The following is a 25,571-nucleotide window of genomic DNA, read 5'->3' as shown; positions in this document are numbered from 1 at the left end:
CAGTTATCAGCTGCAGCTATTGTCTATGCTACAATGCCACTTGATTCAGCACACTTGACCACAAAAATAACGAACTGTTTGACCTTGGGTACGCACTGGCAAACTCCACCTAAAATAATGTGGGTTTCACATTGCCGCTAAATGTCAAACAGTTCATATTGAGTACAGACGAGTACAAAAGTTATAAATCTTTATAATGGGATTTTTTTTTAAATAAAGAAGTATCACGAATCCATTTGACCAATTATTGGAAGTTAACCCTAGATTAGTCACATGCGGAATTCTTTTCCATGTATCACTATCTTCTTAAATATCTCAATTTCCAATAATCAAAAAAGCTTCCACTTCTGAGTAGCTGAGATTTTAAAGTAGCGGAGAATATTAAAAATTTAATCATGGGTCGCATAAATGCATTACACGGGCTGGATCCGGCCCGCGGGTCGTATGTTGGCCATGCCTGGTGTAGAGCATCAACATCTGGCAGCGAGCTGGCTCCCTCCACACCTGCCTTCACACGGTGCAGGAAGTGGAGGGATCTACTCAGCATCTGATCTCAAGTATGACTGGTGAGAGCGAGGAGCAGGTGCCCTGGGATGGTGTGATGGGCTAGGCTGGATGGGTGTGAGAGATGTGTCCCTGGGGAGCCTCATCTGAGCTGAGTCTCTAGGGGTATGAAGTGGACAGAGAGAAACAAGCCAGGCAGAGAAAGAAGCTCCAAGGCCTTTTTGTAGAAAAGAGAGTCCTGGGCCTGCCCTGGGCTCCTAGACCTCAGTTCCGGTGGCAGGGTCTCTGCGTACCACCTTACACTCTGCGAGCTCCAGTAACTCCTGTCTGCTTCCTCCTGTTTCGGGTGGCTGCCAGGCCCAAGAGGCCTGCTTTGATGAGCTGTTGGACCAACTGAGGCAGCAAAGCAATGAGGAAACACTGACGTCTCACCTGAAAAAGGCCAAAGATTTTCTAAAGAATATGAAATGCAGGTAGGCAAACCAGATCCCAGAAGATGGAAGGGGCTGACCTGTAACTTATATTTAAGATCAGAGGCCACCTGCTTTGGAGCTTAGGGGTATGCCTAACAAACTCAAGATTAAATGATACCTCCAGCTTTGGAGAATGTCGTGGTCCTTTGTAGGTCTCCTCTTAGTTAACACATTAACTTCCAGGGAGAACTTAGAGCTCAAAAGTCTATAGAGGAAGGTTTTAAGGCCCTGTAGTTTAAAGGTCAAGAGTGTAGGTCCTCCCTCCCCTACCTTTAAAAATTTAAAACATACATGCTTTTTGTTAAAAAAAAAAAAAAAAAAAGTTAACTAATACATATAGAAAATTTCCCCCCATTCCTGCCCAACTCCTGCTTTTTATGGGCATGTATATGTGTGAATATATACGTATATACAGTAAGCATTTTTTTAAAGGTTGGATCATACTATGCAAATTGTTCTCTAAACACAAATCTATATCCATTTTTAAATTACCACGTAGACTTCATTAATATAGTGGCTTCATACTGATTTAATCATCCCCCAATAGCTTTTTAAGATTGGTCCCAGTTTTTCAATATTGAAAACAGTTCTCTGTGAACCATCCTGTATCTTTGTGCCTTTGTACAACTAATTCTGTGAGGACCATTCATAGCACTTAGATCCAGAAATATATCTTGAAGCAAATACTATAAGTCAGTGGTCCCCAACCTTTTTTGGGCCACGGACCGGTTTAATGTCAGAAAATATTTTCACGGACCAACCTTTAGGGTGGGATGGATAAATGAATCACATGACCGAGACAAGCATCAAGAGTGAGTCTTAGACGGATGTAACAGAGGAATCTGGTCATTTTTTAAAAATAAAATATTGTTCAGACTTAAATATAAATAAAACAGAAATAATGTAAGTTATTTATTCTTTCTCTGGACCGGTACCGGTCCGCGGCCCGGGGGTTGGGGACCACTGCTATTAGTGACCTTCTGAGCCTTGGTCTCCTTATCTGGGAAACAGATAAAAGTCTAGGTCCTGGGGCATTAGAGGGTTTGATGGGATAATGTAGATGAAGTTCAAGGACAGGGTTAGGACAGTGACAAGTGGGAACCCATGTTACAATAAGCAGAGAGCACTCCTGTGTATGTTTTCTTTCTTTTTTATTTTAACAATTTATTTTATTTTATTTTTTAATTAAGTGAGAGGCAGGGAGGCAGAGACAGATTTCTGCATGCATGACCAGGATCCACCCAGCAAGCTCCCTACCAGGTGATGCTCTGCCCTGCTAGGCCACAGCCCTGTTGCTTGGCAACTGAGCTATTTTAGTGCCTGAGTGAGGCCATCCTCAGCACCAGGGGCTAACTTTGCTTGAACCATTTGAGCAATGGCTGCGGGAGGGGAAGAGAAAGGTGGGGGAAGAAGCAAATGGTCACTTCTCCTGTGTACCCTGGCTGGGAATAGAACCCAGGACTTCTACACACTGAGCTGACACTTTACCGCTGAGCCAATCGGCCAGGGCCAATGTATCTTTTCTAAATGTTCTACAAAGAGTAGGTATTCCTTGTAGGATCAAAAAAAAAAAAATAGCAAAACAAACCAAGAACTATTATTGTAAAAAGAAATCTATACAGCAGTTCTGTATAGAGGTAAATGCCAATGTCAGCCCACATCTGTGGGGTCAGGGGCTTGACTTTTGGCCGGGGTCTCCCACACTCATCTGAGCCCTTCTTACATAATGGTCTCACCTACCTACCTGACAGATATGAATATTTTCATGTCGTCTTGACACAAGAAGTGTTGAAGTACTCAACGATCATATTGAAAGAACTCAACTCCTACAGCGCCTCCCTCAGCCGACACTTCCATGTCCGTGAAATCTTTGAGCAGGTATGGAGAGGGATACAAAAACCAGTGGTGGGATTCAAATAATTTAACAACCGGTTCTCTGCCCTAATGACCGTTTTAAGTATAAAAAAATGACATACTGAAAGGTAGTTTATTATTTCATGCATTTAATACTTAAATAAGAACAACAAAAGAGGTACACAAAACTAGATTATGTTATAAGAAAGAGTTTTAAAATATTAATGAATAAATATTAAATAATACCTGACTAAATCAATAAAACTGTTATTTAAGATATTTCCAATTCAGCTTGTTACTCCCTGGTTGTTTGACACTTTTTCTCTTTATGTTATATGTTTATTTACTGACATAACAAATGCAAGGGAATTAAAATGTAGTACTTCATCAAACATATAATGGGTTTTATGAAATGGATAAATAAATATTACAAGCTTAGTTCCATCAAATTTTTTTCCACCTATAGACAGAATGAACATTACTACGGGCGCTTAGAATATGCTGTTGCTCAGATGAACATTAAAAATGAGTAAGGAATGTAAATTTGTGATTTCCACTTGGGCAGCTCCCCAGATGCCCACCTTAGAGAGAACCCTGATTACAAGTACCATTTTAACAACCGGTTCGCCGAACTCAATAAAAAATTAGGCATCAGTTCTGCTGAACCAGTGCGAACCAACTGAATCCCACCACTGCAAAAAACCCAGCCACTCGCCCAGAAACAAAGGGTGACTTCTAGTTCTGATTTGCTTCAACTTTAAACCCCTCCACTAACCTGTATGGGGTTAGAATCTATGTCAGAACATCAAGGAGTAAAAAGCCAAAAGTATGTGTACAAGAGACCACCTCTTTCTCAGTTTAAAAGAGGTTGAAGGGCTCAGAACTCAGGCCTAAGGGCTTGAATGGATTTACAATAAAAAGTCTAATTTAGATGCTTCACTGAGTTCCATTCACCCAACCCACCACTGCCATATAACCCCTAAAATACAGCTCTGACCTACCCACTCTGCTCACAAGTCCCTCACTGACTCCACAGCCCCTAGGTGACCGCAGAGTCCCCTCCTCTGGTTGCCACCTTGACTGTCCCTGCTTCAGCTAACTCCTCACTCTTCCTGTATATGCCCCGCCCCGCCCCTCCCCTCCTCATTCTGCTCCTCTGCTGGCATCTGCCAGCCTCCACACACCCCAAACCTGCCCTTACTTCCAGTCCACTACTATGAGTGACAAGTACCCCACCTGCTCAGACTGACCCCGCATCACCTTTCTCACCCCCTCACTTCTCTCTCTGAGTGTGTTTGAACACTGGCTGCTGTCAAATACAGGAGTTCAGAGCTCCTGTTGGAAGTGTCTCCTGAAGGGCAGGTGTGCCTTACTAACCTTGATTCAACTTGGATTGCCCTCAGCACAGTGTCTTACACATAATTCAGACACAAAGAATGTCCCTGGGTAAATGCGTGAATACCTGCCATGTTCTGGTCTGACTCTCCCAAAGTTTGGCTCTTTCCCACAGACCCAGCTAGAGTCCTGCATGGTCAGAGCTAAAATATTTGTGGTTGACACTGAATCTGGCCGAGGCTTTACTATATATGTATGGAGCCCCTGAGTCTTCAGAGAATCCTCCTCTAGGCAGGGATCACTGTTCCAATTGCTCATAATTACTCCCCATGGCACCTAGGAAGGGGTGAAGCTCAAGCTATAGGAGGGTTGAGCTCTCATCTGCCCTTTGAGATCAGTCTGGTTGCCTGGCTTAAAGAGTGAGCATTGTCATGGTCTCCATGTCGTGAAGGAGGACACTGAGCCCCATAGGGCTTAAAGGGATTGCCCAAGGTGACCCAACTTGTAAGGAGCTGGGATTTGAATCCAGACTTACAAACTGCACAGCTCACACTGTTCTCTATGACACGTTGTATCTGTCACTTCATCCAGGGAATTGGTAGTGTTAATTAGAGGGCTCCCAGATCTTATATGTCACATTCATTCTGTATGTCGGTGAACCCAGAATGAACTGGACACGGCAGATTCCTGCCCCTTTGTTTAAATCCTTCAGTTTATACTTTCTGGCTCTTTGCCCTGGATCATTACCAAAAATGCGTCAGATTGAGATTTGATTCTACTAATGCCCACTGTGTGATGAAAGGGTTTGCTAGTCTGTTTGGGATTAAGGAAAACTGTTTCCCAGGATTGGGAACACCCTGATGACCCCAGTGAAATGCCTGCATTAGATGTGGCGGTGAGGGAGAATGATCCTTTTACTTAAAAGAAAAGAGATGCCTTTAAAGTGGCACCGTGGAGGAAGCAGACAGCCCATTCAATGTCCTGTGTTTTTTCCTTATAGAACTTGGATGGGGAGGTCTTTCTCAGACTCAGGGAACCAGGTAAACCTTTCACAAGTCAAGTCTAATTCTTTCTGACTCTACTCTTGTATCTTTTTGGGTTGGGGACACCCAATTCAGGCGACATTGATAACCTGTCTTTCCCTGTGCTTTGGGGTTGGGCCTCAACAGAAGCACATGAAAAGCATTTCCAGGAGAAAATGAGAAAATGGAAGAGGAAGCAAAGCGCTAAAGTGGAAATGAGCAAAAGTGAGGAAAGCATAAGTGGAGGCACAAGTTCCTCCGGGCCAGCAAAGGAGATGGAAGAAATAAAATATCCAGGCACCAAGTTCTTCGTCACTGAAGAGGTGGCAGTGAGCCAGCAGGATGTATCTGTACAGAGCGAAGAGATGGATGAATTGAGAGAGGACTCTCCTCAGGGATTAGAAGAAATGCAGGTTGAAAGAGACAGCTCCTTAAACCCATCCCTGAACCAGGAAAATGTGATGGTTCAAGAAAAGGAGAAGGGAGAGAAGAAAGAAGAGGAAGAAGAGAAGGAAGAGGAGAGACAGGAAAAGAAGGAAGAGGAGGAGGAAGGGGAAGAGAAGGAAGAGGAGAAACAGGAAAAGAAGGAAGAGGAGGAGGAAGGGGAAGAGAAGGAAGAGGAAGAAGACAAGGGGGAGGAGGAAGAGGAAGAGCATGAGAATTTATTTGTGGTCGAGGTAGGTCAGCATGGATTTACCCTTTGGCATAGGGAAAGTGGGTTATGGTCACTGTGTATCATTACTACAAGCTTGAGTTCCCAGTGGCACAAGCTTGCGTCTCCCTTAGGGTTCATATGAAGAATTATAAAGGTATGCACACCTTTTATTTTTGTCAGCAGGGATCCAATTCTTATCTTGCAGCAATGCTTTATAAAAGTCACCTTCCTTTCCTCACATCCCATCCTACAACCGACTCTGAATCATAGGGCTTTCCTCCTTCCTTGGACCTCACTCTTTCCTGGCTCTTCTTTATTGTCTAGGTGAACCTGGCCTCTCTGTTCCTTCACCCTTCCCATTCTCTGGTGTGTGAAACAAAGGATCCACCTCCAAGTTGGCAGACAGAGCTCTGCTTAGAGTGCAGACAAGTAACTCTCATGTTATTAAATCTTATCCAACACATTCAAACTCACAGAACAGTAACTTGAATTTCATAGTGATGAAATTGCAAAAGACTCTTTTCCTGTATTTCTGTGGGATATTTGGCATATGATACTTCTTTCTGAGCAGGGGTCTCAAATTCAAACGCCCACCGGCATGTAATAGAAAAGAGAGCTGGAGACCAAGTGTAAAGTGGTGACAAGTGCTGGAGAGCATTGTCTTGGTCCATTTGGGCTGTAACAGAGCAGCATAGACTGGGCAGCTTAGAGCAAAGGACATTTTTTCCCCACAGTTCTAAATGCTGGTAAATCTAAGTGCAAGGCACCAGCAGATTTGGTGTCTGGTGAGGGCCCACTTGCTGGTTCATAGACAGCCATCTTCTCACTGTGTCCTTGCATGGTGGAAGGCGCAAGGGAGCTCTCTGGGTTTATTTTATAAGGATAGTCATCCCATTCATGAGTGCTCTGCCTTCATGACCTAATCACCTTCTAAACACTCACCTCCAAATACCAACACAATGAGGGATACGAGTTTTGGAAGGACATCCAACATACTGTTTATGGCAGCTCAGCTCCAAGCCTACACTGCTGTGTGAGGATGTAGGCTCAGAATTGCTACACTGTCTGATTCTTAAGAGAAATCCAAAATCCAGACTCTATGTGGAATTTCCCAATTTTTAAAGCACTATGTGGGGAAAAACAACTATAGATAAGATCCAGCTCACAGATTTACAGCCTCAGTCAAGGAAGCTGTGGTTGGGATCCCCAAGTCTGTTTGATGATGTCACGTCTAAAGTCTTGTTTTCTGCTTAGTCCGATGCCCAGGAAGAGAGTCTGGGGGCTGAATCCCAGGAAGACATGGAGTCCTTCACAGTTTCCAGTGGGAACACTTATTTCGTCTTCCTACCCCTGGAACAAGAAGAGGAGGAACACAAGAGGCCCCCTTCCAACTTCTCTGCCATTCTCATCAACGACACTTCCAACGCCAAGTTCCTAGAACAAGTAATAATTTCATCCACACTAGTTTCAGAAATTAAGAAACAGTGAGTAGGAAACCCTTTTATTCTCATTCTCTTATGTCCTGAGTTTTATTAACAAGGTAAACTATTTTATCAAAAAGTAGACCAATTTCAGCTGGAAGAAGGTAATGTATCACTGAGGGTATAGATGAGAAATACGATAAAAAAAATAGCCAGTGTTCAGGAATTAATTTGCAGTCACAGATACCTCTGTAAGAATGACCCGTCTGCCTGTTCCAGGGTGCCTTGCTGTCTTCGGCCTTGTCCCTAAGACATAATGTTTTCTCTGCAAGATGTTTATGGCTTCTATATCATGGCCTATCAGTAATCTTCAGGGTTTCTTACTTTAAAAAATTTTTATAGATATAGACCATAGGTACATGTATATTGGTATGGTCTTTGGCTCTGATTGTGTGACACATGTATTGGGGAAAATTAGAAAATTGAAAAAAGTACAATGAAGATTATAGAAATTATTCATAATTCTATCACTGAGAATTTACCTCCCCTAACTCCCAAACTTCTTGGCCTTCATGTTTGAATTTGTACCAAAGGCGGATATTTGCATTTGGTTTTAGGATAGCATTTCCTTTGCCCTCCTGACTGCACACTGTCGTAGCTAGGACTAACCAGCTGAAGATCACCTGGTTAGTCTAACTCCCATGTTTATACATGGGCAGGGGATAGAAGGAGTAAAATCAAGCCTTTTTACTCTTTTTATCTCAGAATCTTCCTATGTCTTTTTGACTTGAACCTCATCCTCTTCTTCTTCTATCACAGGCCTTTGTCTATCCTCTGCACACCCCAGACGGATATGTATATATATAGAATAAAGAAGAGCCAGGACCACCACAAGAGCTAATACTTATTGAGAGAATTTAATACTTCCAATTAGTATAACAAGGTTACAGTAATTAGCCCATTTTACAGATGAAGGAACTGAAGCTCAGAGACTTAGTAACTTGAATAAGATCTCTGAGATACAAAGTAGTTAGATCCATGATTTAAATTTTAAACACTATGCCATCTGGGCTTGCAACTAACCAGAAAAATAGTTCTGTGTTTAAATGATTGGATTTGCCATGTTGCAGGATAGCATATGTACCAAAAAATATGGAAATCATGAGCATATAGCTCAATGAATTACCCAAAGGGAATACACCTGGTAACTAGTACCCACAAGAAGTGCAACATTATCAGTTCTCCAGAAGTCCCCCTCATGCACCTGTCCCAAGTCACTGCCCTCTCTTCCCAAGGATAATAAATATTCTAACTACTGAATTAGTTTTTCTTGTTTTTGAACTTTATTTAAATGGAATCATACAGAATGTACTGTTTTATTTCAGCCTTTTCCATTATGTTTCTAAGATTCATATCTATTTTCTAATGTGACTGAAGCTTATTTTTTATTTCTGTATAGTATTCCATCATAACCCATTTTATTTATTCATTCTACTACTGATACACATTTATTTCCCATTTGGGAATATGCCAGCCATGCTGCTCTGAACATTTGTGTGTGTGTGTGTGTGTGTGTGTGTGTGTGTGTATTTTTCCGAAGCTGGAAACGGGGAGAGACAGTCAGACAGACTCCCGCATGCGCCCGACTGGGATCCACCTGGCACGCCCACCAGGGGTAACGCTCTTCCCACCAGGGGCGATGCTCTGCCCCTCCGGGGGGTCGCTCTGCCGAGACCAGAGCCACTCCAGCGCCTGGGGCAGAGGCCTAGGAGCCATCCCCAGCGCCCGGGCCATCCCTGCTCCAATGGAGCCTCGGCTGCGGGAGGGGAAGAGAGAGACAGAGAGGAAGGGGGGGGGAGTGGAGAAGCAAATGGGCACCTCTCCCATGTGTCCTGGCCGGGAATCGAACCCGGGTCCCCCGCACGCCAGGCCGATGCTCTACCGCTGAGCCAACCGGCCAGGGCCTGCTCTGAACATTTTTGATGTATACATCCTTTGGTAGGCATATATATACATTTCTGTTAGATATATATAGTAAGAGTGGGATTGTTGGGACATTGGGGCATAGAGTTATATGTGTGTTCATCTTGAGGAGATACAACCAAAAGATACTACTAAGAGTTTTCAAAAGTGGTTTTAACAGTTGACACAGCATGTGAGAGTTCCCCCTGCTCCACATCCTCCCTGATACTTGATGCTGTCAGTGGTTTTTATCTTAGCCATTCTGGTGTCTGTTGGTGGTGCTTTATTGTGGTTTTCCTTTGTATTTTTCTGATGAGTAATGATGTTGTGCACCTTTTCATATACTTATTGGCCATTTGGTTATTTTATCTTCAAATCTTTTGCCCATGTTTTGCCCATGTGGATTGTCTTTTAAAAGGTATCTTTTGATGAAGAGAAATTCTAATTTGTAATAAGCAGGGGTTTTTTCATTAGGGTTAGTGGAATTTGTGTCCTATCTAAGAAATCTTTGCTTGCCCCAAGGTAATGAAAATATCGTCCTATGTTATCTGCTACAAATATTACTGTTTTAAACTTCCACATTTGGTTGTAAAATCTGCCTGGAACTGATTTTTGTTTATGATGTGAGGTAGGAGTCAACATTAACTTCTTCCCCCGATGGAGAACCAGCTGGCCCCACGCCATCTGGGAAAACTCTCCTCTCCCCACTGCTCTGCTGTGACTATTTCTGCTGCTCTGTGTGGCTAGCCTTGCATCACCACCTCACCTTGGTTGATTACTATATTTTTTATGCTGGGTCTTAATATCTCAAAGTGTAAGTCCTCCAAATCTGTTCTTCTCCAAGATAGTCTTGGCTGTCCTTAACCATTGGTATTTCTATATAAATTTAAAATCAGCTCATCAGTTTCCATAAAAAGATATCTCCTGAAATTTTCTTTATTATCTCATTGAATCCATAGATACATTCAGGGAGAACTGACATCTTAACAACACGTAGCTATCTTAACAGTACATACATTTTAAAAAGGAAGAAATGATAAGCTGGAAAAAATATTTGCAATTCATGTCATAGTCAAAGGACCTCATGTTCCCAATATATAAGGAGCTTCTGTATAAAGAGAAGAAATGATAAGCTGGAAAAAATATTTGCAATTCATGTCATAGTCAAAGGACCTCATGTTCCCAATATATAAGGAGCTTCTGTATAAAGAGACTGATAAGAAAAGAAAAAAAAAAACAACCAGCTACATACTAGGCAAAAGATATTAATACATAGCATGCATAAAAAGAAATTAAATAGTCTTAAACAAATGAAAATACGCTCAGTCTCAGTCATTATATGACAAAATTGTCAAATTTAAAAGTTTGACAATACGCACCGAGGCTATGGAGAAGTGGGAACTATTCCTCACTGCTAATGGGAGTTCAAGTCGCCTTACAATGGAAGCACTTTGGTTGTATCTTCAAGAATCACACATGTAGCTTAGCCTTTGATTTGACAATTCCAGTTCAGAGGATTTATCTTATAGAAATGCTTGTACACTCTACACACGTACAAGGTTATTTATTGTCACCTTCTTTGTAAGAACAAATGGTTGAAAACCACCCAGCATCCTCCAACAGGGGTATGGTTAAAGAATAATTGTCCACCCCGATCAAAAAATACAATGTAGTGGGGAAATAAAATAAGCAAGAAGGAGTGGAAGTGTGAAGTACTTTATCAATATGGAAAGATCTCTCCCTGGTCACGACTGCTGGCAGGGATGACCCACATGGTCTCTTCCTCAGACTTCGAGCTGGCTTTTTTGAGCACTTAGAGAAGTGGTTTGACCAACGTGTTCTCGATGCCCGGGTCATCGTGGCCACTAAGATTGATAAGCTGGATTCAGAACTGGAGCTGCGTCTGCACCTGCACCAGCCAAGAGCCCAGCACGTTGAAAAGGATGTCCACAACGTCAGGGCAGGTACAGACCCTGCCTGGGAAGGCTGCCGGGCCCCAGACCCCTGTCTGTACCACCACAGCTCCACATTCACTAATGGCCCCAGTTTACAGCACCACACAACATTTATCTTGTTGTTGTCACACCATGGAAGATGAGTATGAGGGTTTGTACCTCCCAGGCTGGCAGAGAAAATAGTACTCAGAATACTTGTTCATGATTTTTTCTTTTTTGTATTTTTCTGAAGCTGGAAACGGGGAGGCAGTCAGACAGACTCCCGCATGTGCCCAACTGGGATCCACCCAGCATGCCCACCAGGGGGCATTGCTCTGTTGCAACCAGAGCCATTCTAGCACCTGAGGCAGAGGCCACAGAGCCATCCTCAGCGCCGGGCCAACTTTTGCTCCAATGGAGCCTTGGCTGCGGGAGGGGAAGAGAGCGACAGAGAGGAAGGAGAGGGGGAGGGGTGGAGAAGCAGATGGGCGCTTCTCCTGTGTGCTCTGGCCGGGAATCAAACCCGGGACTCCTGCACGCCAGGCCGACGCTCTACTCATGAATTTTTTTTAAATTGTTTTTTTAAAAAGGACATTAGGGCACTGGCTGGTGGCTCAGTGAATAGAGGGTCAGCCCCATGTATGGATATCCTGGTTTCAATTCCTGGTCAAGGCACACAGGAGAAGTGACTACTTACCTCTCTTCCCCTCCTATTCCCCCTTCTTTCCCTCTTCCCTTCCCACAGCCAGTGGCTCCATTGGTTCAAACGTCAGCTCTTAGTACTGAGGATACCTCAGTTGGTTTTAGCAAGTCAACCTCAGGTGCTAAAAATAGCTTGGTACTCAGCATCAGCCCAAGATGGGGGTTGCTGGGTGGATCCTGGTCAGGATATGTATGGGAATCTGTCTCACTATCTCCCCTTCTCTCACCTAAAAATGGGGGGGGGCATTAGATACTGAAATAAAAAGTATTGTCCTGTTGTAGCTATGTGGCTTCCAGATCTGTCCACACCTGTCAGATACACACCGACATGGCAGATGCTCTAGCAAGTCTGTAGCTCAGGAATCAGAGCTGTCAGGAATCACACTGCAGCTGTGTGACTGACAGGTTACCTGACTTCTCTGATCCATATCCCACCACAAGGGGATGTTGGTGGTAGTGATACAGTGAGGAATCATGAGCACCTTGTACAAGCCACCGCCTCCAAATGTGGTAGCCATTAATTTCAGCTTAATAATATAAACACCTAAAAGGAGGTGCCTTTTCTTTCTTAGGCAGTGGGCTCCGTTTGTGGGGGGCACACTCTTGGTTGGCTCCTTCAAGGAGCCCTGTCAGGTTTTCACTTGCGTCACACTCCAAGCTCCATTATAGGCCTTTAGAACTCCCAGACTGCCCCGCGGGATCCCAACCTCTTGCCCAGGCAGTGAGATGGCGGTGGAGTAGACAGTCTTATGCTTGTGGCCTTAGGAGACCTGCTTGACTTTGGAACTGAATTGTCTTCATCTGAACAATGTGCATTAACTATAACTAGAAATAAAGATGCTTTCTGAAGGGTGGTTTCCTCCCCCTTCCCTGGCTCCCTGGCCCAGTGCACAATGTGGAAGTCAAAGCCAGAGAAGCATCGTCTCAGAGTCACAGCACTCATTTTTGACAGAGGGGGGACCACAGCAATTTCCGCACTCCTGGCAGCAGGGGGCTCAGATAGGGCAATCGGGGGCTTTCTGCTCACTCTAAAGGCCTCTGATGGAGCTCTTGAAGCCAAATCCTGGTTCTTTTTACTGCACCTTAGAAGTCCGTTGCAATTTAGGCTCTTTGGGAATGAGTAGCCACTGATCTAAAGAAACAACCGCCAACTGCCCAGCTATGGGCTGGGTGTTTACCCCTAGACCCTCTCGCCAAGTTCTCTGCCCTCTCTAACTCCTCACCCATCCTACCAGCTCCCGGCTTGCTCCCCTGGGACTCTCCATCTCCTGGGCCTTGTTCCCTTCAGCTGCAGGCAGGTGTCTCCGCCAGCAGGGCCCTTCCTGCCCACAGCCAGGCAGCACCTTCTCTCCAGTTAGACACCCTGGGGCAGTCTCAGAGTGGCCTCCCTGAGGTTCGCACCCATTCCCAGGCTAAGCTCTGGCAAGGGCAGCAGGGCCTTGCCCCAAGTGGCCTGGGAAGGGCAGCGTCACTGTCCAGGAAAGGAATGCCCCGAGGTGACACAGGACCCGGCAGACCTCAGCTTCTCTCCTGCTTTCCAGCTGAGCTCCTGCTTCATCAGGAGCGGCTGGACAGCCACTGTGCTGCGGTGACAGAGGCACTGAGGAAGGAGAGGCTGATGTTCTCTCAGTTCGAGGAGGAGCAAAACACAAGGACGAAAAACTTCCGCCGCAAGATTTATGACATGGAACACGTCTTCCTGAATGCTACCAGGAGCCAGAAGTAAGGACCCTGGAGTCCCCACCCTGGCCTGTGGGCCTCGAACCCAGCCAGGTGGCTGCTGGCAGAGGTGTGGTCCCTCCCTGGTGGATAAGGGAGTCATGTCTTCTGGGCCCCAAAGCAGCCTTCCCTTTTCAGTTCACCTCTCTACACAAGAGTCAGCATCCAGCTGCATGAAACATTTCTCTAGGGCAGTGGTTCTCAAACTTTTTTAAGTCGGGCGCATTTAAAATCCTACAAATAACTGTAGGCACAATATATACAAATTTCTGAGAAATATGTTATAATAAGTCAAATATTTAAAATATATATATAAAATCTAAGTGTGCTTTTATGGTAATTAAATGAAACAAATATGACAAAATTAAATTTATTCTGACATTACCATTTATTGGGCCCCTTCAAGCCCCAATATGCTTTTTTTCTTTTCTTTTTTTTTTTTACAGAGACAGAGTCAGAGAGAGGGATAGACAGGGACAGAGAGATGAGAAGCATCAATCATTAGTTTTTCATTGCGCATTGCGACACCTTAGTTGTTCATTGATTGCTTTCTCATATGTGCCTTCATTGCGGGCCTTTAGCAGACCGAGTAACCCCTTGCTCGAGCCAGTGACCTTGGGTCCAAGCTGGTGAGCTTTGCTCAAACCAGATGAACCCGCGCTCAAGCTGGCAACCTCGGGGTCTCGGACCTGGGTCCTCGGCATCCCAGTCAGACGCTCTATCCACTGCGCCACCGTGTGGTCAGGCTATTCTGACATTAAAAAACATTTTTATGTTACATTTTTTGAGTTATGCTTTTTAGAATTCGTAAAAAAGAGGGGTTAAAAATAAAAAAGACAAAAAAGATATATATATATAGATAGATATGTATATATATCTATCTATATATATATATACACACACACACATTCTTAGTAAGATTTAGTAAATTTGGCAGGTCCTGGCGTGAATGTGTTTTTTCATTCTTGTGTTTATGAGAAACATGAGCCTGATATGTCCTAGCAATTTCTTCAGTGTTTGGGTATATATTTGAAAGGCAAACTCTCATTTCCTCATCAATATATTGAAGAATTCCTCTCTTTTTACTCTTAATTGTGTTGAGTGCAGAAAACCCCCACCATACATATCATCTTAACTTTACACCAAACAAAGGATAGAAGAAACTTGCCTCCAGTCTTTCCGGGGAACATGGGGGGTAGTGTAAACAATCCAGCACCACAGCTTAACAGCCTTTTGCAACCTAATTCAGGCAATGAGGTGGAGGGTTGGGCAGACTGTCAGCTTACAGCCAATTCCCCACACTTCTGTCCCCCAAAATCTAAACTCCAAAAACCCTGTTTGGTTTTTGGTCCCCAACAGGCACATATTTCTCTGGAATACCATAGGGCACACCTGGAAATCTTCTAGGGCGCACCAGTGCACCCTGGCACACACTTTGAGAACCACTGCTCTAGGGCCTGGGGGCTGTAGGCAGGGGTACAGGTGAGGGTGGGTGAGCAGCGAGAGAGAGACAAGGGCATTTGCAGTCAGAGTGCAGGGATGCGAACGACATGACCCAAAATGTCCGTGATGGGAAAGACCGCTTCCATCCAGCACAGGTGGGAATAGTGTTCCCGCAGGAGTCCCGGGGCTGGGATGCAGGAAGGTGGGAGGTGGAAGAATTCCCCTGACAGGAAGGAGCACTGGCCTAGCTCAAGGCAGGGCCATGCTCAGGGCAGAGCAAGCGGTTCCAGGAGGAAGGTCATTCGGGGCTTTGCAACAGACGCTCTTGTGTGCTCAGGGAGACCTCACAGGTGTCTGTACAGTGCTCAGGCACCCCGGAGGCAGCTGGTCAGGTGGACTCGGGTGTGGGGAGAAAGCCTGCAGGGCACTCTTTCAGAAGAGCAGGAAGCAGGAGCTCCGTTGTTGAGAGTCAGAGAGAGCGTGCTGCAGGGAAGATGAGGCCTTGGAGGATCTGGGGATTCTTTTCCCTATTTGGTGGCAGGGGCCGGGGAAGGAGAAAACGCCCTCTGCTCCAGCACACGGAGTTCCACAGTGTCCTGCACACACCGGCATGTTGAACTTTCCTCTAATGGCTCTTTTTCTGCACAGAGAAGGCAAGCAGTGGTTCTGGTGGTCCCACTGGGCACAGCAGTGGAGCTCAAGCAGCCTTCCAGGTCGCCCTCCACGCCCGGGTCACCACTCTGCCCCTCCTCTGTCCCCCAGGCTGGCCAGTCTCAGCAGCACACTGCACCAGGAGCTGTTTAGCTACGTCGATGTCATCCAGGTGTCCCTGCGCAGCTTCCGCCAGTACCTGGAAGAGAGCCTGGGCAAGCTTCGCTACACCAACATCGAGTTCATCAAACACTGCAGGTGGGACCCACACCCGGGGCCTCTCTGGGCCACCAGGCTTTCTCTGTTGAGAGTTGGTCGCGTCCCCCTCGCCCATTTTTTTTTTCTGACAGAGACAGAGAGAAACAGATAGAAGCAGACAGACAGGAAGGGAAAGAAATGAGAAGCATCAATTCTTTGTTGCAGCTCCTTAGCTGTTCATCAACTTCTTCCCCCTGAAATTTTATTCGTGACAAAATATACATAACATGAAATGATCCATCTTAACCATTTTTTTTTTTTACAGAGACAGAGAGAGTCAGAGAGAGGGATAGACAGGGACAGACAGACAGGAACAGAGAGAGATGAGAAGCATCAATCATTAGTTTTTCGTTGTGCATTGCAACACCTTAGTTGTTCATTGATTGTTTTCTCATATGTGCCTTGACCGTGGGCCTTCAGCAGACCGAGTAACCCCTTGCTTGAGCCAGCGACCTTGGGCTCAAGCTGGTGAGCTTTTTGCTCAAACCAGATGAGCCCGTGCTCAAGCTGGTGACCTCAGGGTCTCGAACCTGGGTCCTTCCTCATCCCAGTCTGATGCTCTATCCACTGCGCCACCGCCTGGTCAGGCCATCTTAACCATTTTTAAGAGTACAGTTCAGGGGCAGTGAGAGCATTCACAGTGCTGGGCTGCCATTCCCACCATCCGTCTCCAGAACTGTTTCATCTTCCCAAACTGAAACTCTGCACCCGTTGAACACTAACTCCCACTCTCCTCTCCCCCAGCCGCTGGCCACCACCACACTATTTTCTACCTGTACGAATTTGACTACTTCAGGTATCTCAGTATAAGTGGAGTCACAGAAAGTTTTTCCTTTTGTGTGTCTGGCTTATTTCACTTAACAGAATGACTGCAGCGTTCATCCATGTGGTGGCATGTGTCAGAGTGTCATTCATTATTCCTTAAGGCTGCATATGATTCCATTGTGGATATATACTACATTTTGTTTATCCATTCATCCTTTGATGGACATTTGGGTTGTTTTTCTGCTTCTGTCCCTGCACTACTTGCGTTCATTTTACCTTGATCTTGTGCTTTTAATCTAAAGCCTTGTCAACCACAGTATTTGAAATGAATGGAAAGTTTCAGGTCTGACCAGTGGCTTTAATTTCACCCCAATTATTTTCAGATTGTTTTCGGAGGGAGGCAACTTTTCTTGTGAAGAAATTGACTTTCTAAGTAATCGACTAGAGAGGGAAGCCTCCCGGATAGAGTCTGTTGAAAACTCAATCATGATCAACATGGAGAAAATGGAGAGCGAGTACCTGGACCAGGTAGGTCCAGTACCTGGACCCCACCCTTGGCCTCCAGCCAGGCTCCCAGGACATCTGGTTGTAAGATCAGCAGGGCCAGTCAAGCCCCCTTTCCGACCATTAATCGAGCTTGGCCCCCTCTGCTTCCGAAACCGAAAAGTTCCAGTTAACCCCCCTCCTTTATTGTTTCTATTTCTTTACAGGCCAATGATTTCATCAACAAGTTTGAAAGTAAATTCCATAACCTGTCTACGGACCTGATTTTCATAGAGAAAATCCAGCGGTTTCTGACATTCCTGCAAGTGCGTATCAAGTGTGAGGTAAGGCCAACTGATTCTCCACCTGCAGGGTGGCTACAACACCCCCGGACGGACGTCAGCACCAGCCTAGAAACGGGGCATACCGGTGTAGTTTCTGCCCGGTGGGAAGACAGATGAAATTGTCATAGCTTCTAACATTCACTGAGTTCTTCTGCACCATGTGTCCTGCTAACTGACTTATTTTGATTAGCCATGTTAGTGCTCACAAGAACTGTGGAAGGCGAGTACTCTTTTTAATCCTCATTTTTAGAGCTAAAGAAACATGCAGATAGGAAGTAAGTGACTTCGTCAAGAACACAGAGCTCGGCCCTGGCTGGTTGGCTCAGTGGTAGAGCGTCGCCCTGGCGTGCAGGAGTCCCAGGTTCGATTCCTGGCCAGGGCACACAGGAGAAGCGCCCATCTGCTTCTCCACCCCTCCCCCTCTCCTTCCTCTCTGTCTCTCTCTTCCCCTCCCGCAGCCAAGGCTCCACTGGAGCAGAGTTGGCCCGGGCGACTGAGGATGGCTCTGTGGCCTATGCTAGAATGGCTCTGGTTGCAACAGAGCGACGCCCCAGATGGGCAGAGCATTGCCCTCTGGTGGGCGTGCCAGGTGGGTCTGGTCAGGCACATGCGGGAGTCTGTCTGACTGCCTCCCCGTTTCCAACTTCAGAAAAATACAAAAAAAAAAAAAAAAAAAAAAAAAAAAAAAGAACACAGAGCTCTTAAATGGTGTAGTGGAAATGTGAATCCAAGTCAAAGACCTAAAATAAACAGCCTCGCTGTACACCTCAAGCAACTAGGAAAAGAAGAACAAACTACACCCAAAGTTAGCAGAATGAAGGAAATAAAAGTCAGAGTAAAGGTCTGATCAGAAATAAATGAAACAGGTTCTAGAAAAAAGCAGAAAAGATCAATGAAGCTAAGAGCTGGTTTTTTGAAGATAAACAAAATTGACAAACCTTTACCTAGGCTAAGAAAAAGAGAAAAAACTCAAATAAAATCATAAATACAAGAGAAAACATTGCAACTGATCCCACAGAAATACAAAGTATCATAAGAGACTACTATGACCAATTATATGACAAGTTGGATAACCTATAAGAAATGGATAAATTCCTAGAAACATACCTATGCCCTCAACCAGTTCTGTGAGTCATCAGTTTTATTTATAACCTTATCTATTTGACAGTTTTAAAAAATCTTTTAAATTTGCATTAAGTTTCAGACCCTGGCCGGTTGACACAGTGGTAGAGCATCGGCCTGGTTATCTGGAAATCCCTGGTTTGATTCCTAGTCAGAGCACACAGAGCGACCATCTGCTTCTCCATCCCCCCTCCTACTTCTCTCTCTCTCTCTTTTTCTCTCTCTCTTCCCCTCCAGTAGCCATGGCTCTATTTGCTCGGTCAGTCAGTCGAGGTGGCCTCAGACGCCCAGGGTGGCTTTGTGGCCTCCACCTCAAGCACTAAAAGAATGGCTCAGTTGCTGAGCAATGGAGCAATGTCCCCAGATGGGCAGAGCATCACCCTCTAGTGAGCTTGCCAGGTAGATCCTGGTTGGGGGGCAAGCAGGAATCTGTCTCTCTGCCTCTTCTCCCTCATAAAAAAATTATATTAAGTTTCTGATAAGATTATGCACACCCCCATTTCATCTTTCCAGTATTTAATTCATCTCTCAGATAATATGTTTTGCTGAACATTTTCCTAATCAAAATAAGTATTCTAAAAACAAATCTTGGAACCTCTGGTTTTTCTAGGTAGCAAAATCCAATTTGCAAACGGAGGGATTAAATTCTTCCCTGGAACAGCTCCAAAGCAAAGTAGAAATGTGTCGAAACTCAAAGGGAGATAGAAAGGTAAGCGCTCAGTAAAGATGCATCCTGCTAGAATCATAAACTAGAAATAAACTTCTGTGTGTGGTCAGTGGCCTAAGAGAGTCTCCATGCCCCCAGGGCCCTGCCAGTGAGGGGCCTTCATCAACCAAGAGGCAACCTCTCCAGCCAGCCCCCATTCCTGAGATGCTGATGGAATTAGCTCACCCTCCTGTGGCTTTCTTCTTCCATGTTCTCACTAGGTAGTGACTACAGAAGACCTCCTTGGCCTTGTCCAAACCTGGAAAGAAAAACTGAGCCAGAGGATTCAGTACCTCAACTGCGGGCTGGACGGAGTGTCCATGGTTTTTACTGTGAGGAACGCAATGGGGTGGCGGGGAAGGGCGGGCGAGCTCCTGGGTCTGGGCTCCTGGATACCTGCAGGGCTCCCCAGAGCCTGAGGGAAGAGGGGTTCCCAGGCTCCTGCTGGACATCAGCCTACTGGGGTGCCTGGGAAAGGCCACAGGCTATGGAGTCAGATCTGGGTTCAAGTCTGAGCTGGGCCGCTTCCCTGCGTTGGTCTGTTAGAGACCCCTCACCTCCTGGCCCCAGCTTCTCTTCCCCATCAAGTCCCTCAGCTCACTTCACCCAGCGGCTCTCAGCAGCCTGACCGCTCAGCCTACCTCTCCCACCCTGCCATGAGCAGTCGCCAGCTTCTCCCCACTCACCCCTCCTCGACTCTCGCCCACCTGGCTGCCCTTATCTTCTCACTCCCTTACCTGGTCCAGTCCCTGAGCCCCAGCCAGACCAAACACTAGACAAGGCCCATCTGAATGTGTCACTCTCCTGCCCTCTGGGTAGAACCCGGACCCTTTCAGCAGACCTATGCAGCAGCCTCTGCAGTCCCCCTCCGTGGCCTCTTCATTTCTCTGGTCTCAAGATGTCACTTTGCCCTAGGCCTTCTCGTTCCCCTGGACTGGTCAGGGTGTCCTGGCCCCAGTGGCCCCTCAGTTTTCCCCGTGAGCCCACAGACTATCCAGTGAGGTCTCTATGTTAGGGCCACCTCCCTCCGACTGTGTGCCCTACCACGGCAGAAGAGCCTGTATCTCCCTCCCCCCACACTTATTCCTTCACACCGGGGTTTGAACACCAGAGGCTCTCAACCAACTTCAAGTGGTGGTGGTAGGAGGGAGGGTCATAGTACCAATGGCAGCATAAACAGACACCCCTCGAGTTCTGCTGGTCCCCCTCAGGCCCTGCTCTCACTGCCACGGTTTGAACCAGTCCTTCCTTCTGTGGGGAGGCTCGCCCTGCCGTGCCCCCAACACCACACGCGCACTGTTCCACCTCCACTGCTCCTGCTGAGGTGGGTCTCAGGAGTCCAGCTGCGGCCCCTCCCTCGTATAGTCCGCTGTGGAGCCACAGCTCAGGATAAAACAGGGAGCAGCCTCACTAAGCACTCACCACGAACCAGCACTCCGACCCTGTCTCTGAGGTCCAACTCGAGGGAGAGTTGGCTCCTCACTCACCCACATATTCAGTCATTCGTTTGTCCACTGATCAAAAACATTGCCTGGGTACATTATAGGCCAGCCTTATAGGTCCATGACCCTCACAAAAGACACTGGAACTTTTCCTTTACAATACTGGTCCCATTGTGACCAAACATTTATTGGTAGATGTGCATATGAAATGTCTATCTCTCTGACTAGACTTTAAGGTCCATGAGGCCAAGGGTCACAAGTGACCTCTTCAGCCCCTGTCCCAGGACCCAGGCAGAGCCTTGAAGAGAGCAGGCACTCGGGGGACATTTCTGAAGGTTGGCATGCACGCATGAATATGAATATGGCATGCACCATTGCCATTTTATAGAAGGGAAACAGGCTCGGAGAGGTCAGGCGGCTGGCTTCCAGCCCCGGCACCCGAGCAGAGCAGTGCTAGAATGTGCACCTGGCCTGCCTGCTTCCCTGGCACCTGGGCGAGGCCCACTCACTTGGGTGCTTCTCTCTGGCCTGCAGAACAGCCTCTTGACCAACGTGGAGGTAAAGAGTGACATCCAGGTATCTTCAGAAGCTCTTGAAGAGGAGGCTAAGGTAGACAGGGGCGCTCCCGAGTCCTTTGCCCAGCCAAGCCGCATGGGGAAGCCCCTGATCGAAGACCCAGCTGTAGAGGTGGTCAAGAAGATTCTGGCGTGAGTGGCTGTGGGGTGCACAGTGGAGTCCAGAACGGGCTCTGAGGTTCCCCTGTGAGCCCACCCCTGAAAGCCTGCGAGCTTAAGCAGGGGACCTCTCCTCTTAAAGCCTCAGTCTTCTCCTCTAAAATGGGGCTCATAATAGGATGGGGTCATGTAGTGTTGTGTGCTAACGGGCTGTGCTGGTGCTTGGCTTGAGCCGTCTTCATGGTCACTGGGAAAAGCTCACATCCTTTCCTTTGGTTTCAGACCTCAGGACTCAAAATGCTCAGTCCCCGCATGTGACAAAGTTCGATCACAGACAGGTAGAGGCAGATAAACCTGCGGGTCTCAGGGCAGTGATGGGAAAGCCAGTGGTGCTGTCTGGCCCAGCCTCACCGTGGTCCTCTGCTCTTGTTCTGGGCCATTGTCACCCAAAGGCTTGAAGCGACACCGGAACCAGGGAGAACAATCCATGAAGGCCTTGTCCAGCGGCAATGCTGACTCAGCAGGGAGGTAGGGGTGGGCTACCCAGGATCTACTCTTCTCAGACCCCCACTCTGTCCCAAATATTGCATGAGACTTACTTACACTAAAAAATTATTCATTGCTTATATAAAATTCAAGTTTAACTGAGCATATTGTAATTTTATTCAAAATCTGGCAAGCCCACTTGTGGCTTAACCTGGTTTTGGGGGGGGAGGGGCTCACCACAGGGTAGCAAGGATACAAATTTTTAGGCCCAAGCACCTCTCCCTTTCCCCCTTCTCAGTGGCCTCGGGTAGGTTTTAGCGGTAGGGCTTCATCCCCACAGTAAGGTTGTCTCCAGAACTGTTGAGGAGTAGAGAGGCATCTTGAAGGATTTAGCTCCAAACATGGGAATCAAGTTACCCACAGGCAGGTCTAGTGCCTCTAACAACTCAGGTGGGGCTCCCAAAGGTTCACATATGCCCGTGTCTGTCCTCAGCCCCCAGAACACTGGCCTGCCTCTGTCTCACAGCGTCACACGGTTCCCCAAGCCCAACAGAATGGACAAAAAGTACCAGTTGCCCTGGGACAAGCCACCTCCTCATGCTGAGTAAGTGACAACACTTCTTCCTTTAACTCCATTTTAACCTGTGTTCTCCACCTCGGGGCAGCTAAACCCGAGTCAGTTGAGGAGAAAATGGAAGGGGCAGAGCTGCAGGGATTGGTGAAGGGACAGGGAAGGGCCAAGGTCAGTTTGTCTCAGCTCATTTTACTTGAATTTGATGAGATGTATTTTCACCAAAATTTCACATTTTTCAAAGTAGGCATTTTGGCATAGCAGGCAGCAGACCCCTTGGAGTTTGGGTTTTGTTTTATTTTTAAATGCTTTCATCTCCTTGCCCCCATTCCTCTTTTCCTTTCATTTCAGTTATTAAAACAAAATATATTCTACTTAATATAGCTATATTTCAAGCAAACTAGCAAAATTTCAACTTCAAAGAATTGAAAGCACTAAGAGAGAGTCTAGCACTGGCTGGTTGGCTCAGCAGTAGAGCATCAGCCCGGCGTGTGGAAGTCCCAGATTTGATTCCTGGTCAGGGCACATAGGAGAAGTGACTATCTGCTTCTCCACCCCTCCCCCTCCTCTCTCTCTCTCTCTCTCTCTCTCTTTCTCTCTTTCCCTTCTGCAGCCATGGCTCAAATAGTTTGAGCAAGTTGGCCCCAGGCACTGAGGATGGGCCTCGCCTCAGGTGCTAAAATAGCTCAGTTGCTGAGCAACAGAGCAGTCGCTCCAGATGGGCAGAGGCTCCAGACAGGGGTTGCTGAGTGGATCCTGGTCAGGGCACATGCAGGAGTCTGTCCCTCTGCCTCCCTGCTTCTCACTTAATAATAATAATAATAATAATAATAAGTCTACCAGTGGTTCCCCTTCCCCTTAATCAGACGCCCCACCATCGCAGGGCTCCATATCAAGTCTTTCAGCCCCACTGTTCTTATCACTTGGGCTTTGTGAACATACAAAGAAGGGTGGCTTTTCCATCAGGTGGCCCAGAAGTTGTGTCCAAATCAGCAGCAAGACACTTCCTCGCCCTACACATCCAAAGACATTTCACTTCGTTAAACCTTAACTGTCTCTCAGTTTCATATAGTTCTGTCATGTTATCCCATATGTAGATTTATGTAACCATCACCACAATCCAAAACCAGAACACTTTTGTCATTATCAAAATCTCCTCCTGCTCCATCTCTATAGTCACATCCAACCCCCTCCGTCGCCAGCAATAACCCTGAGTAACAACTAATCTGTTTTCCATCCCTATAATTTTGTCACTTAGAGAATGTCATATAAATGTTCTCATCCAGTATATGACCTTTTCAGAGTGGCTTTTTGCAATTAATATAATGCTCTTGAGATCCATCGAAGCTGTCACATGTATCAATTATCAAAGTTGTCACGTGTGTCCATTATTCATTCTTTCATGTGGCTGAATGGTATGGATGATATGCATGATGTGGAGGCACCATGGCTCTTTAGTGATTTAAAAAAATCATAGGCTAAACAAAAAAAATAAATTGAGAATTTATTAAATCGCTGAAAGGAAGACTTTCCTGGCAAAACACAATGGTTAATTGCTCAGAAAATAGAATCAGACTGATCATGTTTTGATCTCCACATTGGGACTTCTCCACAAGCCTCAGTCTTCCCCTCTGCACAGTGGGTAGAAAAGAACCCTCCTCTTAGAGCTGTGGAAAGGAGCGAGAGAGTTCCCATGTGTCACCCACGGGCCTCCTTATAGTAAGACAGGATTGTTACACTGAGAAACACTAGAGGAAATCACAATGAAAATGATGGAAATTTATTAAAGTTTCCAAATAAATTTTTTAAGTTCTGTGGGTTAAAGTGCAATGAAAAATTAGATAACCGCCAGCCAAGAGACAACAACAGTAAATAAGGACAACAAAGAAAAAAGACCACCTTTAAAAATTGGCTCCCAGCCCTGGCCGGTTGGCTCAGCGGTAGAGCGTCGGCCTAGCGTGCGGAGGACCCGGGTTCGATTCCCGGCCAGGGCACACAGGAGAAGCGCCCATTTGCTTCTCCACCCCTTCGCCGCGCTTTCCTCTCTGTCTCTCTCTTCCCCTCCCGCAGCCAAGGCTCCATTGGAGCAAGGATGGCCCGGGTGCTGGGGATGGCTCTGTGGCCTCTGCCTCAGGCGCTAGAGTGGCTCTGGTCGCAACATGGCGACGCCCAGGATGGGCAGAGCATCGCCCCCTGGTGGGCAGAGCGTCGCCCCATGGTGGGCATGCCGGGTGGATCCCGGTCAGGCGCATGCGGGAGTCTGTCTGACTGTCTCTCCCTGTTTCCAGCTTCAGAAAAATGAAAAAAAAAAATAAAATAAAATAAAAATTGGCTCCCTCCTCCCTCAAATTTCTAAGGAACCTTTGAGAACACAGTGGGGTAAGAGGAGATTTGAAGAGAACATGCCCAAAGGAGGAGATAAAATTGGAACAAACACGTGGAGAAAATACTCACTGGAATGCAAAGAAGTGAAAGGGAAACAGGGTCATTCATATTTCGCCTGAGCTTAATTTAATCAAGGTAGAGATAGATTTTAGTGGAAGTCCCCAGTTTATCAAGGGGGGGGGTGGGGTGGAGATGGTCCTTCCTGAGCACTGAAGGCGGGAGATGTTAAAGAAAAAATTATTCTGACTCTTGTTAAAACAGTCAGGAAGACTTTGTTCCAGACCAGGGGTTGGGAACCTATGGCTTGCAAGCCAGATGTGGTTCTTTTGATGGCTGCATCTGGCTCACAGACAAATCTTTAATAAAAAAAATAGTAACGGTAAAAATATAAAACATTCTCATGTATTACAATCCATTCATTTCCTACCACTCATGTTCATGATTGCGGGTGGCTGGAGCCAATCACAGCTGTCCTCCGGGACAACACCAAATTTTTATTGGATAATGCATAAGGTACACGGGTCGTTGGTATGGCTCTCATGGAATTACATTTTAAAATATGTGGCGTTCATGGCTCTCTCAGTCAAAAAGGTTCCCGACCCCTGTTCCAGACTATTGCATTAGGTGTCAAGAGTGTCGCAATAGGGGAGTGATGGCGCT

General features: G+C 46.3%; 1 protein-coding gene across 1 annotated transcript in view; it reads left to right on the top strand.

Annotated features, from left to right (window-relative positions):
* CCDC180 (coiled-coil domain containing 180) overlaps window positions 1-25,571 on the top strand; it is a 59,897-nt gene that overhangs the window by 24,866 nt on the left and 9,460 nt on the right. The window contains exons 16-31 of the mRNA XM_066254341.1: window positions 862-977; window positions 2,729-2,855; window positions 5,167-5,206; window positions 5,336-5,865; window positions 7,098-7,327; window positions 11,015-11,190; window positions 13,404-13,584; window positions 15,787-15,933; window positions 17,082-17,226; window positions 17,409-17,525; window positions 19,258-19,356; window positions 19,575-19,685; window positions 21,330-21,502; window positions 21,752-21,807; window positions 21,922-21,997; window positions 22,449-22,559. Coding sequence (XP_066110438.1) covers window positions 862-977; window positions 2,729-2,855; window positions 5,167-5,206; window positions 5,336-5,865; window positions 7,098-7,327; window positions 11,015-11,190; window positions 13,404-13,584; window positions 15,787-15,933; window positions 17,082-17,226; window positions 17,409-17,525; window positions 19,258-19,356; window positions 19,575-19,685; window positions 21,330-21,502; window positions 21,752-21,807; window positions 21,922-21,997; window positions 22,449-22,559 — 2,435 coding nt within the window. The remainder of the gene's footprint in view (window positions 1-861; window positions 978-2,728; window positions 2,856-5,166; window positions 5,207-5,335; window positions 5,866-7,097; window positions 7,328-11,014; window positions 11,191-13,403; window positions 13,585-15,786; window positions 15,934-17,081; window positions 17,227-17,408; window positions 17,526-19,257; window positions 19,357-19,574; window positions 19,686-21,329; window positions 21,503-21,751; window positions 21,808-21,921; window positions 21,998-22,448; window positions 22,560-25,571) is intronic.

The sequence above is a fragment of the Saccopteryx bilineata genome, chromosome 2 (assembly GCF_036850765.1).
Source record: "Saccopteryx bilineata isolate mSacBil1 chromosome 2, mSacBil1_pri_phased_curated, whole genome shotgun sequence".
NCBI classification, from domain to species: Eukaryota; Metazoa; Chordata; class Mammalia; order Chiroptera; family Emballonuridae; genus Saccopteryx; species Saccopteryx bilineata.
Note: the sequence above shows the minus strand (reverse complement) of the source record. Positions and strands in the feature narration are given on the sequence as shown.